Genomic DNA, 17,730 nt, shown 5'->3' on the forward strand with positions numbered 1-17,730 from the left:
AACTCTCTTCAGGTTTGCAATCAAATTTTTTGATAATCAAGATCTTTTATGTGCATGTTATTAAAGAATTTTTAGTTGTTATTAAAAATTTATAGAATTTATAGACTATTAATTTGATTATTTGAATACTGTTAACGGTTATGATGGGGTGATTTATTATTTTTGTTACTATTACTACTACTTTTTCTTTCTGCCTTTTTTTCTTTGTCTAAAGGAAGAAGAAAACAAGGTTTGGGGTTGTGGGGGGGAGCGTGGGAAAAGAATAAGCTGAGAGTGGAGGATAATGTCATAAGCTAGCTATGTTCAAGGATAATTTTCTTTTGTGGCTCTCTCAAATCCAAAGTTGATTATAAAATTGATTTTTCTACATTTAAAAAGGATATAAAAAATTGAGTTCGGGTATTATGCGGATAGTGTTAAATGGATTTAGAACGGATACGGGTAGTAAAATTAAAATACTAAACGGATTTGAAACGGATTCGGAAATTTTATACATAATTGGGTTCGAATTTGGATACTTTCAATTATACAGGTGGTAACCTATCCGTTAACCTATCCGTTTACATAGTTTAGATGAAAACCAAACTGTTAGAGATACGTGTTGGTGTTTTCTCGTGAAATTGAAAAGGACAATTGTCACTTAAGCTGGGGGACTGCTTTTATCTGTTGCATTTTCTAACAATTGGTTTATCAGCTTAATTAATGTATTTATATGTCATTGAAGATAATTTTGATATTATTCATCATGATGACAATCACAGTCCAACCATTGAAGGGCTAGATATAAATTCACTATTATTACTAAATGCTTGCCATAAGTTCACTATTAACAACAAATTTCAGCGATATTCAATAGTTAATTGTGCCTTGAAAATGCCGGAGAAGATTCAAAATTCAATCCCGAACCATTAATTGTGCCTTGAAAATGCTGGAGAAGATTCAAAATTGAATCCCTAACCAGTGGGTTTTAATTCCATCAACCCATTATATTTTTTTTTACCATGTTTACACAGTATCATATCCCACAAAACCCAGAAACTTTTTACTTCAAATAAGATTCAAACATTTTACATGATTTTTTTTTTTTAAATAGTTTTTGATATATTCCTAATCGTACTCAAGCTGACGTCTCGGCTAAATGACATGTGATTGGCAAATTTCTTTGGGCAAATACATCTCATTTGTTCAAGGCCATAGAGAACTGGGATGGGATAAGCAACTGAAGGAGAATAAAGATCACAGAGAAGATAGATGTAACCATTCATAAATACCCATTTCATATAGACGATTCCAGTTAGATAAGGGAAATAAAATACTGTCAACATTATTCTTTACTCTTTATTTTGAGCATCAACTCCAAGCGCAGTAGCATATACATTGTCTTCAGTCACCTGAATTGAGAACATAACATCAGAACCAAGAATGAAAGCGAGCCAATAAGACCAAATTATTAACTATTCTAAGCATGCAAAACGGCACAAGGGAGAGAAGAAGGTATGATATATCCGGGAGAAGTACCTCCTACAAGAGTAACATCATAATGCAGTTGATACCAACATAATTATAATGGCCAATCAAAACCGAAAGCTTGTCCTTAATCCCGATTTTATCCAACACTAGCTCACATGCAAGACATATTAGTCAAATTTTCCCTACATTAAAATACGGCACATAGCGAAAGCAGTTGGCTTAAGTAATGACTATTAGACCAGCTGTATTATGAATTTTTTACAAAACAAAGCGAGTATTCAAGTACCTATGAGTAAAAATCTTACTCATCATAGTAACGAGTTATCTAAGAAAAGATTATTATACAGGTAAACAAAATTTCTGGTGATTATTTACAGGATATGTCCAGATCTCCACCACAGTATATAACAGAGGCCAGAAAATCTACGTGGTGAACGGTAAATGTCTACAGCTACAAACACAACTCTGCAGCATCCAGGCTAACCCTTAACCAATAGGAATCATTTTCTGGCAGACAGAGAAGCTAAACAGAGTCTACCTAAAGATTCATAAATGTCCGAACCAATTCTAAAAACATAAAGCTAATGAGGCATTTTATCGAACCCCAAATGTTGCATCCCTAAGGCGTTTTCAATTATATGAATTAGTTATTTTCTTGCATTTTTATTCTTCAGTACTATTCAAGTAAACCAGAAATTAGATTGTGCATTTACACACTAGCATAACATCAAAAAACCAGAATTCAGCATTCTTTTTCATCTGAGACAATGATTTCTCCACACTGTACTCGATTAGAAGATAATAGTTAAGCAGTCATTTCCTTTAAAGTTGTCTAGAGATATTTCAGTATTGACATGTTTTAACATCAAATACACTAACTTTCCAAATGTTAGAGCATTGCACTTGTGCTTGAATCAAAGCAAGGTAAGTAAATTTAATAGCGTCACCCACCTAAGCGGTAGAGTCTGAAGGGGCAACCCCAATTGGCTTGAATTCCTGGACCTCCTTAAAATTCAACCATGGCTTTTCCCAGACCTTGGCCTCATAAACTTTGGTTTGACCGCCATCAGCTACCTCCAAAGTAATATAGTACATGGTCCCAGCCACCACCTGCTGCTTTGTACTCACCACTCTCTTAAACTCCAGCAACGCATTCTGTTCGTAGTTCATACCATGTATTTTCAGAGACGAATAAATTGAAAGCCAAAAATTTCAGCTAAAAGAAAAGAAATTCCATTTGAGAAAAACATGTAAGCAAATCAAAATTCCTAAAATTCGACGAAAGTTACTTTTTAAAAAATAATAGATGAAAAAAAAGTAAAGGAGACATTGAGTTCAATCAATACATATTGAAATCAACCAGAGAGAGGAAAAAAGGAAATTAGAATGAAACTAGACTTAATATCAAAATAAAACGAGAAAACCGTCATTCTCAAGTCGAATTGAATGAAATTCAGATCTTAAACTGTATAGAGAACCTGTTTCTTGTTGTAATCATCGACGGCGAAACGAGCTAGGTTATCGATCTCAACACTGTTGGCCGATCCCTCCACTTCCTTAATACCTCCTAAAGTTGCCATTTCCTTGGGATTTTCTTTCCTTTTCTTCGCTTTTCTTGGATGAGAAAATTGTAACGGGTGAAGATAAGCTGAATTTATTATTCTTATATAGGATGCCGAGAGAGAGACAGAGATATTAATGGAAAGGAAACGACTCGCATTTTAATTTCCCACAAAACGCGTTGTTCAATTTGGCGCCGTTTTGAGATATGGAGATTGGAAACGTCCATGCATTGTTTGGGAAATAATAAAAAATTAATGTGGACCAAACTGTTTACGTGCTTGCTATTCTTACCACTGCCAGCGCGTCCAATCAATCAATGTGCTCGTTATAACGTGACGTGGGTGGTGCTCAATAGTTAATGTTGACTCGTAAAGATGATTACAGTGGATTGTGCTGCGCTATATAATAATTTATAGATATATATCTTCCTTCATTATTAAGTATCGAATATAATATTGAGCAGATACTGAATTTTGATTGGTCAATGAAGGAATCAGCACATGGTAATTGCCTCACCGTCAATGAAGGTGAAGGCGCCAATAGATTTTCTTTTTTCTTTTATTGTGCTAAGGGAGCCAATAGATTTTTCTTCTTTTTTTTTTTTTTTCCTAGTCTTGAAAAGTCCAAGAATTACAAGCTACAAAATCACCAACGAGAAACAAATGGGCTTATATGGGCCAACAAGTAAAATGCCCAATATTCCACGGAACCCTAAAAATTTAAATCCAGTTTGACTCCGCTATCCCCTAAAAATTTTAATTTGTTTAAAGTAAAAATTTTTAAATTAAAAAATTAAAAATTTTCACTCCAAACGATAAAATTGTTAAAAAAATTTATTTAAATTAAATTTTTACGAAATTTTTGATATTAAATAAATTGTTAATATTTTTTTTCTTTTTGTGTTTAATATTTAATATTCTTTTTAACATTTCAATATGCTCAATTATTGCCCTTTGGAATTTAAAATCTGATTTTCATGGAATAAGCAGTTCACATTCATTATCATTTATTTACTGTTCAACAATATGTTTGTTTCAATAGAAAGCATCACTAACATTGCTTTTTAAGATTCACACGAACTTCAACATTCATAGGCACAGCAACTCACGAGATTTGGGACAAACATAACATAGATCATAACATATCGCTTAGAAAAAAAAAGCTAAATCAACGAGAATCTGGTTTCATGGATTGGATAGGATTCCAAGCTGATAATGGTTAATTTCGGCCGATCATCAAAGTCTATCTGTTAGTAAAATTTGAAATAATAAAAATTGTATTTTAAAACAGTAAAGAGAAATTAAATAATTGTTTATTAGAAATCAGAATCTCGCATATACAAATAGATTATCTATGTGAACGTAACATTTTGCATATACAAATAGACTATCTATGTGAATATAATAATTAATTCAGATTATAGAACCGATAAAAACATAAAAAAGAAAAGAAAATAGAGATAATAAAAAAAAATCAATCAAAATAAGATCAAGCTTACAAAAAAAAAACACCTAGACCTAACTTTTATATGGATCTCATAGCATCACACTCAATTCACATTTTTGCACAATTTTTTAAAACTTTTTAAGTGCAATCAATTCACGTTTCAGCAATACAATAAAACTTTTTTTTTTTCTTCTATGTTTCCAATAATAAACAATTTTCAATTTTCAATTTCCAATTTCAATACTTAAACATTTTTTTTATATAAATCACTCTTAACTTTTCTTATGTAACACTCTTCAATTTCCAGTAAGTAATTACTTTTCAAACCTAAAAATAATTGTAGAAAATTGGGATGAAGCACATCTTAGTAGAATTAAAAAACTCAAGAGAAATTTTAAGTTTTTTTATTTTCTGTTACAATCTTTGATTGAGTCAATGCGGTGTATTCCACAATATTTGTAGGAGAAAATTTTTTTATCTCATATTATTTATCATTTTAAAAATTTCAAAATAATATTAATTTTTATTTTTTATATGTACTCTTACTAATCTTTAAAATATTTAATATTAATGGGCAAAAAAAAAATTTACAGAGTGCTTTAAACAAATTATTATAATTTTTTAAAAAATTAAAGCTATTAGCTAATCTATGAATTTATTTTATTTTTATTCATAATAATATAGGTTTTAGATAAAGTTTGATAATTTTTTTTTTAAAAAAAGATAAGTTTGATAATTGATTTATTAATAAATAAATTTTAAATATTATTTGTTTTAAATATGACACAACAGATTGGAAGGATTAAAAAGGGAAAATCGTTGAAGTTGGATAAAATTGACAGATAACAACCGTTACAAAACAAATCATTTAGTTATAGTCAAATCGCTTTTTAAGTTTCCAATTTAAATCAGATTTTTTTTTTTTTTTTTTTGACGTTATCCGTTTACAAAATTACAGATTTTGTTCTTCATAAAGATTGCAACCTCAGCTCCATATTACTCTTTAGAAACATACTACCAGTTAGCATCTAGTTTAATCCAGAGTCTTCCCAGGTCCCTTACTCTTGATCTCTTTTTTAAATGTTTCTGTTAATTTCTTTAAGATTTCTTCTTAAAGAAATTAAGACCTTTTCTCATTATTCTAGTGATTTGGTTGATCTTTCATAAAAAAATTCAATCAAGCTGAGTGGTTTGTTTATCTTGATGGGTTCATACTCATCTTTTGTTGTATACCCATTTATTGTTGTATTCCAGATCACAAAATTCTCATGATAAAGTTCGCAAATTGGATAATGGGTTGATAGATATACACACTTTGTATGTGAATATGCCTGAATGAGCATCATATACATTTTTCTAAACGTAGATTCTCTTCATTGCTCTTCATGTATACACATATAATGTGTTCTGTATATTTTAGTGCTAACTTGGTAGCTTCTTCTGGTGTAGATAAATCATATTTTGATTGATTTGCAAAAGAATTGCAAAATGAAGGGTGGGAAGGTCTTGCTGCTTCTCCTTTTCTTGAATATAATCGCTTCTGGAGTGGTAAGGCTCAATCAAATTCTCATTTGCATTTTGGTTGGGAGCATGTACTCTATAATTTTAAGATCTGCCTTAATTACTAGTATTAGAATATTTATCTGTTTGGTTTAGTAGGCGTGACTATGAACAACCAAACTCACAATATATAAATTCTGTTGTCTTCCCTGAAATTTTTTACCTTCATTGTTTGCACTCAGATTGCTGGTAGTCCCCCAACATGCCCCGCTGATCATAGCAGTGGATGCGATGATTCAGATGAATGGAAAGGGGAATTTTTCCCTGGCATTCCAAAAATTAAGTATGAGGTAAAGATGTTTTATCTTGTAGTTTGTCTCTATAAGTAATATGTCCAATCATGTGAAACTCTACTAAATACTGTGCCATTTTTTGGTTTACAGTATATATATATTTTTTATATCTCTTCAACTCCTTTTTTTAGTCATTTCGGAAGTTGTTTATTATCTCTCAAATTATTTTAGCGTTGTTATATAGTATATGTATCTCCATTTGCAGTTGGCTCTGCATCTTTCTTTGCAATTCTGCGGTGTTCTAAATGTACATATTTTGTTTTCTATCCACAGGGTCCTTCTAGTAAAAATCCACTTGCATTCAAATGGTACAAAGCAGAAAAAACTATTCTTGGGAAGAAAATGAAGGTGGTGTTTCATTCTTAGTATTGTATATTGTTTAAACTGTTTGATGTTCTGACAGTGATTCATGGCCATAGGAATGGATGAGGTTCAGTGTTGCATTTTGGCATACATTTCGTGGGACAGGAGGCGACCCATTTGGTGCACCAACTAAATATTGGCCCTGGGAGGATGGTACCAATTCACTGGCCATGGCCAAAAGGAGAAGTAAGTTTGATAAACATTAAGCATCATATATCAAGGATAATGCGTTGTATAAATGGCAATATATCTGTGAACAACATTTCAGTGAGAGCCAATTTTGAGTTCCTTGAGAAGCTTGGAGTTGATATGTGGTGTTTCCACGATAGAGATATTGCACCAGAAGGCAAAACCCTGGAGGTGAGTCGTTTAAGATTATGGAAAATAGAAAAAAAAAGGTTCTCTTTGTCATGATTTGAACATTTGAGAAGCAAATCTTTGCCTTCTAAAATTGTTCTTAGCTTCTGATTATGTAATTTTCATTGATCACAAGTCTGCGAACTGAAACTAGTAATCTGGTGCTCTTTATTTTCCTTACAGGAAAGCAATGCAAACTTGGATGAAATCGTGGCCCTTGCTAAAGAACTTCAGGTAGTTTTCATGAATGAATTAGCATTCAACTCATGTATCCCGTCTTGCTTTCAATGGGGCAGTTCACCCTTGGGACTTGGACAATTTATCCATATTTGATGCCATTGCCTGTTTCTCAAGTCTTTTCTGATGATGCTTCTTCCATCAGACAGCAACAGTGTTCTTTCTTTCTCTAGTTGCATATATTGTGATAACATATAAAATGTTACCCACCGAAGACCATGCAACGTGTGCCCTCCCATAGTGTTGTGGGTATGATCAGACTTGAACCATTGCATGAGATGGGTCAGGGGACTCTAAAAGTCTGGTTTGGAGAATAAGGTCGGTAAGGAAGATAAATGCCCTCTCTCAGGGAACATCCCTCAGTTGAACCCTGTACAGAGGGGTATATAAAAACCTCAATCTCCATTTGGAAAAGCAACTTACACCTTATCTTCTTCAACCTCATAACTTACTATGTTACTCTACAACCTTTAACACTTGAAAAACTTCAAGATCAGAACCATCGCTCACCTTTTTTATTAAGCTCATTTAATACCACTCACACCATACATACTCAACCTGGTATTTGCATACAGTCCTTGTGGATCTACAAGTTATCATATTGAGATTAAAAAATTGTAAGCCCTTTTAAGTTTCAAGTACCTCAATTTTGTGATCATGCAGGGAACCAAGATCCATCCTTTGTGGGGTACAGCTCAGTTGTTTGTCCATCCTCGATTTATGCATGGTGCTGCTACTAGGTATTTGAATCTTTTCTTTAGTTGAATGCTGAAGTAGAAATGGAATAATATGCATATTCATTGAACATTTGGTCCTTTTCTGCACAGTTCTGAAGTAGGTGTATATGCATATGCTGCAGCTCAAGTTAAGAAAGCAATGGAGGTGTGTTTACAATCTTAATATAGCTGTTTGAATATGACCTCTAATTATATAACAGAATTCCTACTTGCTTTTTCCATCTTTTTACGATTGATATTTGTCAATAGGTCACACATTACTTAGGTGGAGAAAATTATGTCTTCTGGGGTGGTCGTGAGGGGTACCAGAGTCTCTTGAACACAAATATGGAAAGGGAGCTTAATCATTTGGTATGCTCATTCGTATAACTCCTAAATTGTTTTGGAGTATGCACTTAAAGATCTTGTAATTTTTATTAGTGCTTGTTATTCCCACAGTTTCTAACATGAAGCATTTTTCTCTTCCATTTAATTTTATGCGATTGGTACCCATAGGCAAGGTTTATGGAAGCAGCTGTTGCTTACAAGAAGAAGATTGGATTCAAAGGTATAATTATGCTTATTACATAAACATAGCATTATTTTCTAGTAGATTGAATTGGTTTTTTAATTAACTAGATTTTCCTTCTTTCACTTTGGTAAAATTCTATCTTTAATCCTTCTTTGCCTTTTAGGGACTCTGCTGATTGAGCCTAAGCCCCAGGAACCTACCAAACACCAGTAAGCTTTTCTATTTCATTATTCCTCTCTCTTTCTGTGCCTTACAGTTCCATTCTGTTTACAAATGCTGTTATTTTGTCAGGTATGATTGGGATGCCGCAACAGCAGCTAATTTCCTCCGAAAATACGGACTTCAAGGTTAGTATTTGTTTTCCTAATCTTGTGATTTTATAATATTTAGGGAGAAAACATCTATATACAGATTTTTGTATGCAAGTACAAGTTGATATTAGGACCCGATGAGAAATGCTTAACATTGACTTCTGTAGGAGAATTCAAGCTCAACATTGAGTGCAACCATGCCACTCTTTCTGGTCACAGGTACACATTCCTTATGCAATGCTCCATTTTTTGAGAAGATAATTGCCAACCACATTTTGATAGGCAATATTTGCTAACTCGTAATACTTACGCATCCTGCAGCTGTCATCATGAGCTTGAAACTGCAAGAATCGATGGTTTGCTGGGAAATATAGATGCAAACTCTGGTGACCCTCAGATTGGTAATGAATAATAAGAAACATTTGTGCTTTACAAATAGCCGCCTTTGGATCCTAGAGCAACCCAGATGAAAAAAATGCAGAAACATTTAGAAGTTGTAACATGAGGTGATTGTCATTTTTACAGGATGGGATACAGATCAGTTCCTGATGGATGTTGCAGAGGCAACTATGGTTATGCTTAGTGTGATAAGAAATGTAACTTCAAATTGGTCATGAAAATTTGAATAACTGGCTAATTCAGATAGAATGGTATTATAATTATTTGTTTTTGGTCTTATCCAGGGAGGACTAGCGCCAGGAGGATTCAATTTTGATGCTAAATTGTTAGTTTCTGGCATATTGGTTTGCTTCTTGTTCTTGTATAGATGCATACAATATTTAATCATATGACTGCCTCTCTGCTTATGATTTCATTATATTTTTAGGCGAAGAGAGAGTACTGATGTTGAGGACCTATTCATTGCTCATATTGCTGGAATGGATACTCTGGCTCGTGGACTAAGAAATGCTGCCAAGCTGATTAAGGTCAGTTTTTTTTTTTAAATTAAATTTCATCTTCTTTACTTGATTTGATACTAATGAATTCTCTTTCTGTGCCATGAAGGAGGGTGCTTTGGCTGAACTCGTTCGCGGGAGGTATGAGAGTTTTGACACAGAAATTGGAGCGCAAATAGAGGTATGGGATATGCTTCCAATTAATTCCTCTCTTTGTTTTTTCTTGCTTAGTTTTGATTTCCTTTTGGAATTGATGCAAAAAAATAATGGTCCTCAACAGGCTGGTGAGGCTAATTTTGAACTCCTTGAGAAGAAAGCCATTGAATGGGGAGAACCCAATGTTCCTTCTGCTAAGCAGGTAATTAAATTATTTCACTCTTTTTTCTTTATTTGGATCAAATGCTTCAGCAATCACAAAATATCTACCACATCCGATTCTCATATTGTGATTTCTTCTATTCTCTCCCTTTGGAATCCTTCTTCATTGAGCTTATGGTTGGCTTGCGTTTCATATCAATTCAAAATTAAGATTGAACATATTGATGAACAATAATGAAAGGGTAATGGCAGAATCTAATAGAAGATTTTTGTTTGATGTTGGCAGGAACTTGCAGAGATGATTTTCCAGGCTTCACTATAGTCACATCAAGCTAATTAGTAGAGCTCTTCCCCCATTCCCCCACCATCCCTGTCCATAATTTTTAGTTGTCATTTTAGAATTTTTTTTTAATTTAATAAAACAAATATTATTTTTGCTAAATGCAAAAATGGGTTAAAAAAATTATCATTTGATGTATATGCAAAATTGCCTTTTTTTTTAAAGCAACCAAGTGTTCGGAGAAATTAGAAAATTATATTTTATCAAAATTTGAACTATTTCCCCGTTAAATCTTCTCACTAAGAAATTTCCTTTTATTCTATTGATATAACAAGTTCCATCTTTTTCTTTTTTTCATTTAATTGAGATAGTAAATTAATTTCTCATTTACTACATTCTTTTTGTGAATTAATGGAGATAAAACTAGTCTACGCTCACCCTCGGCGGTAATTTCTGGCTTGGCCATGCACGTAGCTTCGCTATTCTGGGCAAGGACAAAGGCTCTTCTCTTCAATAAGCTCTTCTCCACCACCACTTCCACGAACCCTCAAAACAGTTCTCTCATTTCACACTATTTTGCCCTTCTTCACTCTTCCCCTAACCTAACCCATCTGCGCCACCTCCATGCTCGCTTAATCCGCACCTTCCTGTACGACAATGTAGTCCTCAGTTCTAAGCTGGTTTTGATGTACTCACATCACAACAAACTCATTCCTCATTCTCTCTCTGTTTTCTTTCACATGCCATGTAGAAATATCTACTCTTGGAACATCATTATTGGTGAGTTTTCTCGGTCGTGTTTTCCCGAGAAATCTTTAGACTTGTTTCTTCATATGTGGAGGGAATCCCATGTTCGACCCGATGACTTCTCGCTTCCTCTTGTTTTGCGGGCGTGTGCTGGTTCGGGATCTGTGGAACTAGGGAGTTCAGTGCATGGGTTGTGCGTGAAAACGGGTTGGGCCGTGAGTTTGTTTGTTGCATCGGCGTTGGTTTTTATGTACGTTACTTTTGGCAATTTGTTTTATGCTAGAGTGTTGTTTGATGGAATGTCTAAGAGAGATGCGGTGTTATGGACAGCAATGCTGGCTGGTTATGCTCAACATGGGGAACCAATGTTTGGATTGCAAGTTTTTAGGAAGATGGTTGATATGGATGTCAAGGTTGATGGGGTTGTTATGGTGAGCTTGCTTTTGGTGTGTGGTCAATTGGGGTGGTTAAAACACGGAAAAAGTGTTCATGGGTGGTGTCTTAGAAATTGCTTGGCATTCGAATTAAGCTTAGGGAACGCTATAGTTGATATGTATGTTAAATGTGCAGCACTAGCTTATGCGCACAGTGTTTTCGATGAAATGAGTGAAAGAGACGTGTTTTCTTGGAGCTCTTTGATTTTGGGTTACGGATTGAGCGGCAATGTTAGTGTTGCTTTGGCGCTTTTTGATCAGATGCATATGGGAGGGATTAAGCCCAATGATGTAACATTTCTTGGTGTCTTATCAGCGTGTGCCCATGGTGGCTTGGTGGAGGAAGCACGTTCCTACTTCAAAATGATCAAAGACTATGGACTGGTGGCTGGATTCAAACATTATGCTAGTATGGTTGATTGTCTAGGGAGAGCTGGGCTTTTGGAAGAGGCAGAGAGGTTTATGGAAGATATGCCCATGGAACCTGATGAAGCAGTGCTAGGTGCAATATTAGCGGGATGTAGAGTTCATAATAATGTTGAGGTTGGAGAACGAATTGCAAAGAAATTAATTAGGTTGAAGCCAGAGAAAGCTGGATATTATGTGCTCTTGTCCAACATGTATGCAGCAGCTGGTAGATATGACGAGGCTGAGATAATTAGAGACTTGATGAAAGAAAAGAACGTCTCTAAGGTACCTGGGTATAGCTTGATTGAATCAAAGAGTTCTTTTCCTCTATCACAAAATGAAGATCTGGATTTTCTTGAAGTCTGATGAGTGATTTTGTGTGATATATTTACAATCGCTCCGGTTGCTTTGTTGGAGTAAGATACAAAAACAGAGTGCATCAGCGTCCGGAGACAAGGTTAGTCATATATGGCTTATCATTTTGGAGAATGCTTTGTATTGCATATCATGACTTTAAGTACCACATGTCCTTAGTAGCCTTAGCTGCAACGTTTAAGTTGAACACCTCACCTTTCACTTTGTTGTACTAGAATCTGTGAAGCTAAAAATAAAATGAAAAAGAAAGAAAAAGAGGAAAACTTCTAATTGCAAAGGTCCCGACAAAACATAGAAAGAAAAGGTAAATGTGTCAATAAGCGGAGGGAAATAGAATTAAGTTCTTAATGTGAGTGTTTCTTTTCTGACAAGGGGATCTAGGTTGTCATAATATTGAAAAGTGTTTCTTCTGTTTTCTCATTGATGTTTCAGTGTCCATCTTTTTTCTTCTTTTTGGTTGAGGTATCCTACTTAACTTATTTCAACATGAGAGAAGTAAAGTGTCATAATGTATTTTTGCTTTTACATGCATCAACATATTCATGCGAGTTTGATAGAAAGCTTATATCAAACAGGAACACATTGTTTTATATCCCTCCTAAAACGCATCTCTCTCCCTTATCCTCCTCCTCCTCCTCTTCTGGTGGATTATCCTGTTTGTAGAGGAAAACAAAGCCAAATCCTTAGGTTAGTCTCTAATGCTTTGTTCGGATCGAGGGAAATAGAGAGAAGAGGAAAGAAAAGAAATTTAATTACCCTAAATTCTTTGTTTGGACATCAACCAAGGGGGAAGAAAAGAAAAGAAAAAAATGGAAATAAAGAAAAAGAAATCATATTTCTCAAACTATTTGTATTTAGTCCAAAGCATTTCTCTCTAAATTAGCAGGAAACAGAGAGAAATGAGAATTATTTATTTTAAAATACTTAAATATCATCATTATTTTAAAGCCTCAATTTCTTAATTTGTGAGGGTATATTAGTGTTATTTTTTATATTAGAGAAATTGTATTTTCTCCTATTCTAATAATCTATCCAGACAAATGAAAATAAATCATATTATTATTATTATTATTTTCTCTTCATTTCTTCTTTTTTTTAATTTCTTTTCATTTCTCCTTTATAATTAACACTATGTTTGAATTGAGGGGAAAATAAGAGGGGAAGGAAAATTGGAGAGAAAAATAAAATTAGAGAGGAAAATAAACTTATTTTCCATCCATCACTTCAAAAAAAAAATAAGGAGAGAAAAATAAATCGAAAAGGTGAATTATGGGACCCATGAACATCCCCTCTGTTTTGTGAGAAAGTGAATAGTAAATAACTAAAATTACATTTTTATTTTTATAATAATTTATTTTAATTATAAAATAAAGGACAAAATAGATATTTTACTATTTAATAAATAACTTTCCACCTTTATTTCCTTTTTATCATCCAAATAAAAAATAGAAAATAACTTTTTATTTATTTTTATTTTTCCTCTTTATTTTCTTTCCTCCTAAAAAACTTTCCAAACATAATTAATATAAGGGGCAAACAAAGGGTAAAGGTGAGTTGCACATTTTGATATGTGATTCTTAGGTGAGAGAAGTATTGGCTGTAGTGACAGTCTTGAAACTGAAGCACATCCAATACATTGGATCGATGTGTTTTTCTTTTAATGTCATTCTTTCACATCTATCATTTTGGATTTTATTTTCATAACTGGGACTCTAAAGATATTTCCTATTTGGGCTCACTTGAAAGGAGTACTTGACTACTTTACATATGAAAAATATATATAGTTATATTTTGATTACTTTACTACTCAAGGGTGTTTGCACTGTTGTAATCAGAGCGCTATTGAAGTATATATATATTAAATATATTAATTAAAATATATATATAAATTTAATTAAATTTTTGTATTTTTATTTAAAAGTCAAATAAATTTAATTTAAAATTTTGGGCCAATTAAGTGTTATACTCTTATTTAAGAGTCAAATAAATTTTTATTTAATATAATATTATTTTTAAATAATATAATCTTATTTTTAATAATAAAAATATTTTTTATATAATAAAATTTTATTTTTATATTTTTAAAAATTATTTATCATATTTATATATTTTTAAAATTTTTTATGATAATTAAAAAATATGATATTTTAAATTATAAAAAATAATATTATATTATTAAAAAATAAAATTATATTAGATGATGGCTTATTTAATCTTTAAATAATAATATAAAAGCTTAATTAGCTATTTTAAACTAGAGAATAAAAATATTAAAAGTTTAATTGAATTTATATTAATTAAAATTTTAATTTAAAAAATTATATGTAATATATTTTAGATTTTTTATAAAAATATTAAAATAATAAAATAATTATTTCTAAAACTTTTTGTAAATATGTAAGATGGAAAATGCCTTTTTTAGTCCTCAACCGTAATGCTGGTTTTGGATTTATTCTGAAGAAGCCGTCATGCAATGAAGAGGATTGGTTCCGCCTTTTGGGGTTCATTGGTTCAGATGTACCTTTGAGTCACGCTCACATGCAATCACCGAGTGGAGGAGTGAGTAGTCCTTATTGGCATACCTTGCTTGTGCTATCCTTTTTTACGATCCTTAATTTATATTTTTTTTGGTCCTGTAAAACAAAAGTTACTGGTAGAATTAATGTTTTTTTTTTTTCAGAAAATAATTGATTAAAGAGAATGTGCATAAAGATTTGATTTTTTTTTTATTATTTTGTTGTTGATATTATTTCACTATATATAATTTTATGAATTTTAACATTTATAGTTAAAGTTTTGTAGTTCAATTAATACACACTTTTATGTAATTTTATTAGTTAACTAATTTAACTTTTTGTATAATATAATATAGAAGATAGGTAAAAATGAAATTTACACTAACTTCCTTAATTGTAGAAATTGGAATTGGCAGTATGCAATTTTCTTTATGAGTAAAGTTTTTTTTTTTTTTGGGACAGAAATCAACTTGATGCTATTTTTCCCAATAATCTGTACTTAGTCTTGAATATTGGAAAGCTCATTATTATGATGTAAATTTTTCTAAAAATATTTTGAATAATACTGTAACCCTTTCCACCATTCATTTGATACATTAAGCAAATTCATGTCTATTCTATTTAAAGATTTACAAGCACGATTCATGCTTCTCCTATTTAATTAGTTTAAATATATTTATGATCCGCAAAATTAAATATAAAAACAAGGATGTAAATGAATCGCCTACTTCTGTATGGTTTGCAAATTACAATTGAATTAATTACAAAATTACTTTAAAATATATATATATATAATTTGAGTACAAAATAAATTTGTATTTATAAAGCAGTAAAAGTTATAATTTTTACACTTTTTTTAAAAAAAATCCCGAGTAGTGTCAGAAAAATGATTATTATATACAGAGACACAAACTCGGAAGCGCGCTGACAAGGGACAGACAGCGTCTCGTGAAAATCCACAAGATAGGATTTTCCTCTCTTCGAGGAAAGTCTCACTAAACACGCCTTTTTTTCCCATCACACATCTATTTCTTAATTATCTCTTTAATTCAACCCTTCTTCCTCCTCCGCTATATATACTCTCTTCCATGAATCCAACTTCTTCGTCCCTCCCTGCAGCCTCCGCCACCTTCAAGTCTTCAACCCTGATTTTATCATCTGGGTTCCTCCTTCCTCTTCACCTTTCTTCCAAATCTCTTTCCTTTTTCATCTAGATTTTATCTGCTCTGGAAATGGTTCTGCTTTAGATTTTGATTAATTTTAACCAAATTCTTTTCAACTGAATTAACCCATTTATTGTAATTTTTTTTGGGGTTCCCATTTTCAAGAAATGGCCATTCCTTATCCTCATTTCAATTTTCGTGCCTCTGAATCCGTGGAGACAGGCTTGTCCCCTCTGTCTCCGTCCCCAGTAATACTAACCCAAGATGAACTCAAGAAAATCGCTGCCTACAAAGCCGTCGAGTATGTTGAATCCGGCATGGTTATTGGCCTCGGCACTGGCTCCACCGCTAAGCATGCTGTGGACCGAATTGGTGAGCTTTTGCGTCAAGGCAAGCTCAAGAACATTATCGGCATACCCACCTCAAAAAAGACCCACGAACAAGCTCTTTCTTTGGGAATCCCTTTGTCAGACCTTGACTCCTATCCAAATATCGATCTTGCAATTGATGGGGCCGACGAGGTTGATCCCCATCTCAATTTAGTGAAAGGCCGAGGTGGGTCCTTGTTGAGAGAGAAAATGATAGAGGGTGCTTGCAAGAAGTTCGTTGTAATTGTCGATGAGACTAAAATGGTGAAATATATTGGGGGTAGTGGGTTAGCTATGCCTGTTGAAATTGTGCCATTTTGTTGGAAATTCACTGCCAAGAGGTTGCAGGAGTTGTTTGGATACGCAGGTTGTGTGGCCAAGCTGAGGACCAAGGGTTCTAATGGCAAGGAGAGTGGTGGGGAGCCTTTTGTTACTGATAATGGGAATTATATTGTGGATTTGTACTTCAAGAGAGATATGGGGGACTTGAAAGCTGCGAGTGATGCAATTCTGAGGCTAGCAGGTGTTGTTGAGCATGGCATGTTTCTTGATATGGCAACTACAGTCATTGTTGCAGGGGAACTTGGGGTCACTATCAAGAATAAGCATACGTAGTTCTTGGAATGGAAATGAGGTAGTTTCGTTGGATTGAAATATTTAGGCATTAGTTTAACATTTCTAATGATTTCTGATTAAAAATTGGGGAAATTAATGGTGATCATATTTTAAGAGGGAAGGGAATATTTTAGTTTCCTAGCAAAATTATTTATGAGGAGACTCCTCAAATTTTGGTATTATGTATCGAGGTGAAAGTCTGAATTTACTAGAGAAAGTCAGTTTTGGCTTTCGTGGCTGGTTAGTGTCATATTTATGTCAGCTGCAGCTGGTTGACAATTTATTCAATATAAACTTGCTTCATTGTTACTTAAGAGTCCCTTTTTATGGATGTGATACTATCTCTTTCATAAATTGCTTCTTGGCCGATTCTTTTGATGCATAAAACCGAGTTTTGGGGGATGCGGTTAGTACTTGAATTTTGTTCAAACTTGTGTGTTATATAGGAGTTAGCAAGTTGTTATTGGCATGTCTACTCATTCATCAACAAAAATTGTGCTATAGTTAACCAATCCTGAAGGCAACAAGTTTTAGTTTATTTAGCTTTGCCTCTTTGCCTATTGCCTATAATTTGTGCAGTTTTTCATGCTGTATTGCTAATGAAGCTTCAAGTTTTTCTTGCGCTATTAACCCAAATATATCTAATTGTATTTTAACTTATTGCATTTAATTCTATGTAGTATCTCTTTGTAATCTCTTTCCTTTGCAATCCTTTGCTCTATTTTCTTTACTCTAGGACAGGGTGTATGCAAATATTAAAGT

The 17,730-nt window shown here is 33.1% G+C and overlaps 4 protein-coding genes across 5 annotated transcripts; 3 read left to right on the forward strand and 1 right to left on the reverse strand.

Moving 5' to 3' along the window:
- Window positions 1-1,236: 1,236 nt before the first annotated feature.
- On the reverse strand, window positions 1,237-3,189 carry LOC110609322 (cysteine proteinase inhibitor). Its single transcript, XM_021748817.2, has 3 exons — window positions 2,949-3,189; window positions 2,422-2,625; window positions 1,237-1,391 (listed from the first exon to the last, which is right to left on the reverse strand). The coding sequence occupies exons 1-2, from the start codon at window positions 3,048-3,050 to the stop codon at window positions 2,422-2,424; spliced, it is 306 nt and encodes a 101-aa protein (XP_021604509.1). The 5' UTR covers window positions 3,051-3,189; the 3' UTR covers window positions 1,237-1,391.
- Window positions 3,190-5,392: 2,203 nt separating this feature from the next.
- LOC110609320 (xylose isomerase) lies at window positions 5,393-10,572 on the forward strand. Its single transcript, XM_021748816.2, has 21 exons — window positions 5,393-5,532; window positions 5,929-6,027; window positions 6,222-6,329; window positions 6,606-6,680; window positions 6,752-6,881; window positions 6,964-7,055; window positions 7,236-7,286; window positions 7,953-8,029; window positions 8,117-8,171; window positions 8,276-8,377; window positions 8,522-8,573; window positions 8,701-8,746; window positions 8,829-8,884; window positions 9,016-9,067; window positions 9,170-9,249; window positions 9,374-9,444; window positions 9,532-9,572; window positions 9,675-9,774; window positions 9,854-9,925; window positions 10,025-10,102; window positions 10,349-10,572. The coding sequence occupies exons 2-21, from the start codon at window positions 5,968-5,970 to the stop codon at window positions 10,382-10,384; spliced, it is 1,434 nt and encodes a 477-aa protein (XP_021604508.1). The 5' UTR covers window positions 5,393-5,532; window positions 5,929-5,967; the 3' UTR covers window positions 10,385-10,572.
- Window positions 10,573-10,677: 105 nt separating this feature from the next.
- On the forward strand, window positions 10,678-15,091 carry LOC110608487 (pentatricopeptide repeat-containing protein At4g14170). 2 transcript variants are annotated; one of them, XM_043954174.1, is made up of 2 exons: window positions 10,678-12,388; window positions 14,767-15,091. In XM_043954174.1, exon 1 carries the CDS (start codon window positions 10,807-10,809, stop codon window positions 12,295-12,297), a length of 1,491 nt encoding a protein of 496 aa, XP_043810109.1. In that variant the 5' UTR covers window positions 10,678-10,806; the 3' UTR covers window positions 12,298-12,388; window positions 14,767-15,091. The 2 variants fall into 2 exon arrangements, with proteins under 2 accessions (XP_043810109.1, XP_043810110.1); XM_043954175.1 differs by having other exon boundaries at window positions 14,770-15,091.
- Window positions 15,092-15,780: 689 nt separating this feature from the next.
- LOC110609555 (probable ribose-5-phosphate isomerase 2) lies at window positions 15,781-17,282 on the forward strand. Its single transcript, XM_021749207.2, has one exon. It carries the CDS (start codon window positions 16,153-16,155, stop codon window positions 16,966-16,968), a length of 816 nt encoding a protein of 271 aa, XP_021604899.1. The 5' UTR covers window positions 15,781-16,152; the 3' UTR covers window positions 16,969-17,282.
- Window positions 17,283-17,730: the final 448 nt, after the last annotated feature.

This window comes from Manihot esculenta, chromosome 2 (assembly GCF_001659605.2).
Source record: "Manihot esculenta cultivar AM560-2 chromosome 2, M.esculenta_v8, whole genome shotgun sequence".
Lineage (NCBI taxonomy): Eukaryota > Viridiplantae > Streptophyta > Magnoliopsida > Malpighiales > Euphorbiaceae > Manihot > Manihot esculenta.

Excerpts from the sequence above, each read along its gene's own strand:
- LOC110609555 (XM_021749207.2), top strand. The coding sequence starts at position 16,153 with ATGGCCATTCCTTATCCTCATTTCAATTTTCGTGCCTCTGAATCCGTG.
- LOC110608487 (XM_043954174.1), top strand. The coding sequence starts at position 10,807 with ATGCACGTAGCTTCGCTATTCTGGGCAAGGACAAAGGCTCTTCTCTTC.
- LOC110609322 (XM_021748817.2), bottom strand. The coding sequence starts at position 3,050 with ATGGCAACTTTAGGAGGTATTAAGGAAGTGGAGGGATCGGCCAACAGT. Across the intron at positions 2,626-2,948 it reads ATGATTACAACAAGAAACAG|AATGCGTTGCTGGAGTTTAA; the intron begins GTTCTCTATACA and ends AACTACGAACAG.
- LOC110609320 (XM_021748816.2), top strand. The coding sequence starts at position 5,968 with ATGAAGGGTGGGAAGGTCTTGCTGCTTCTCCTTTTCTTGAATATAATC. Across the intron at positions 9,573-9,674 it reads TTCAATTTTGATGCTAAATT|GCGAAGAGAGAGTACTGATG; the intron begins GTTAGTTTCTGG and ends TTATATTTTTAG. Across the intron at positions 9,926-10,024 it reads AAATTGGAGCGCAAATAGAG|GCTGGTGAGGCTAATTTTGA; the intron begins GTATGGGATATG and ends GGTCCTCAACAG.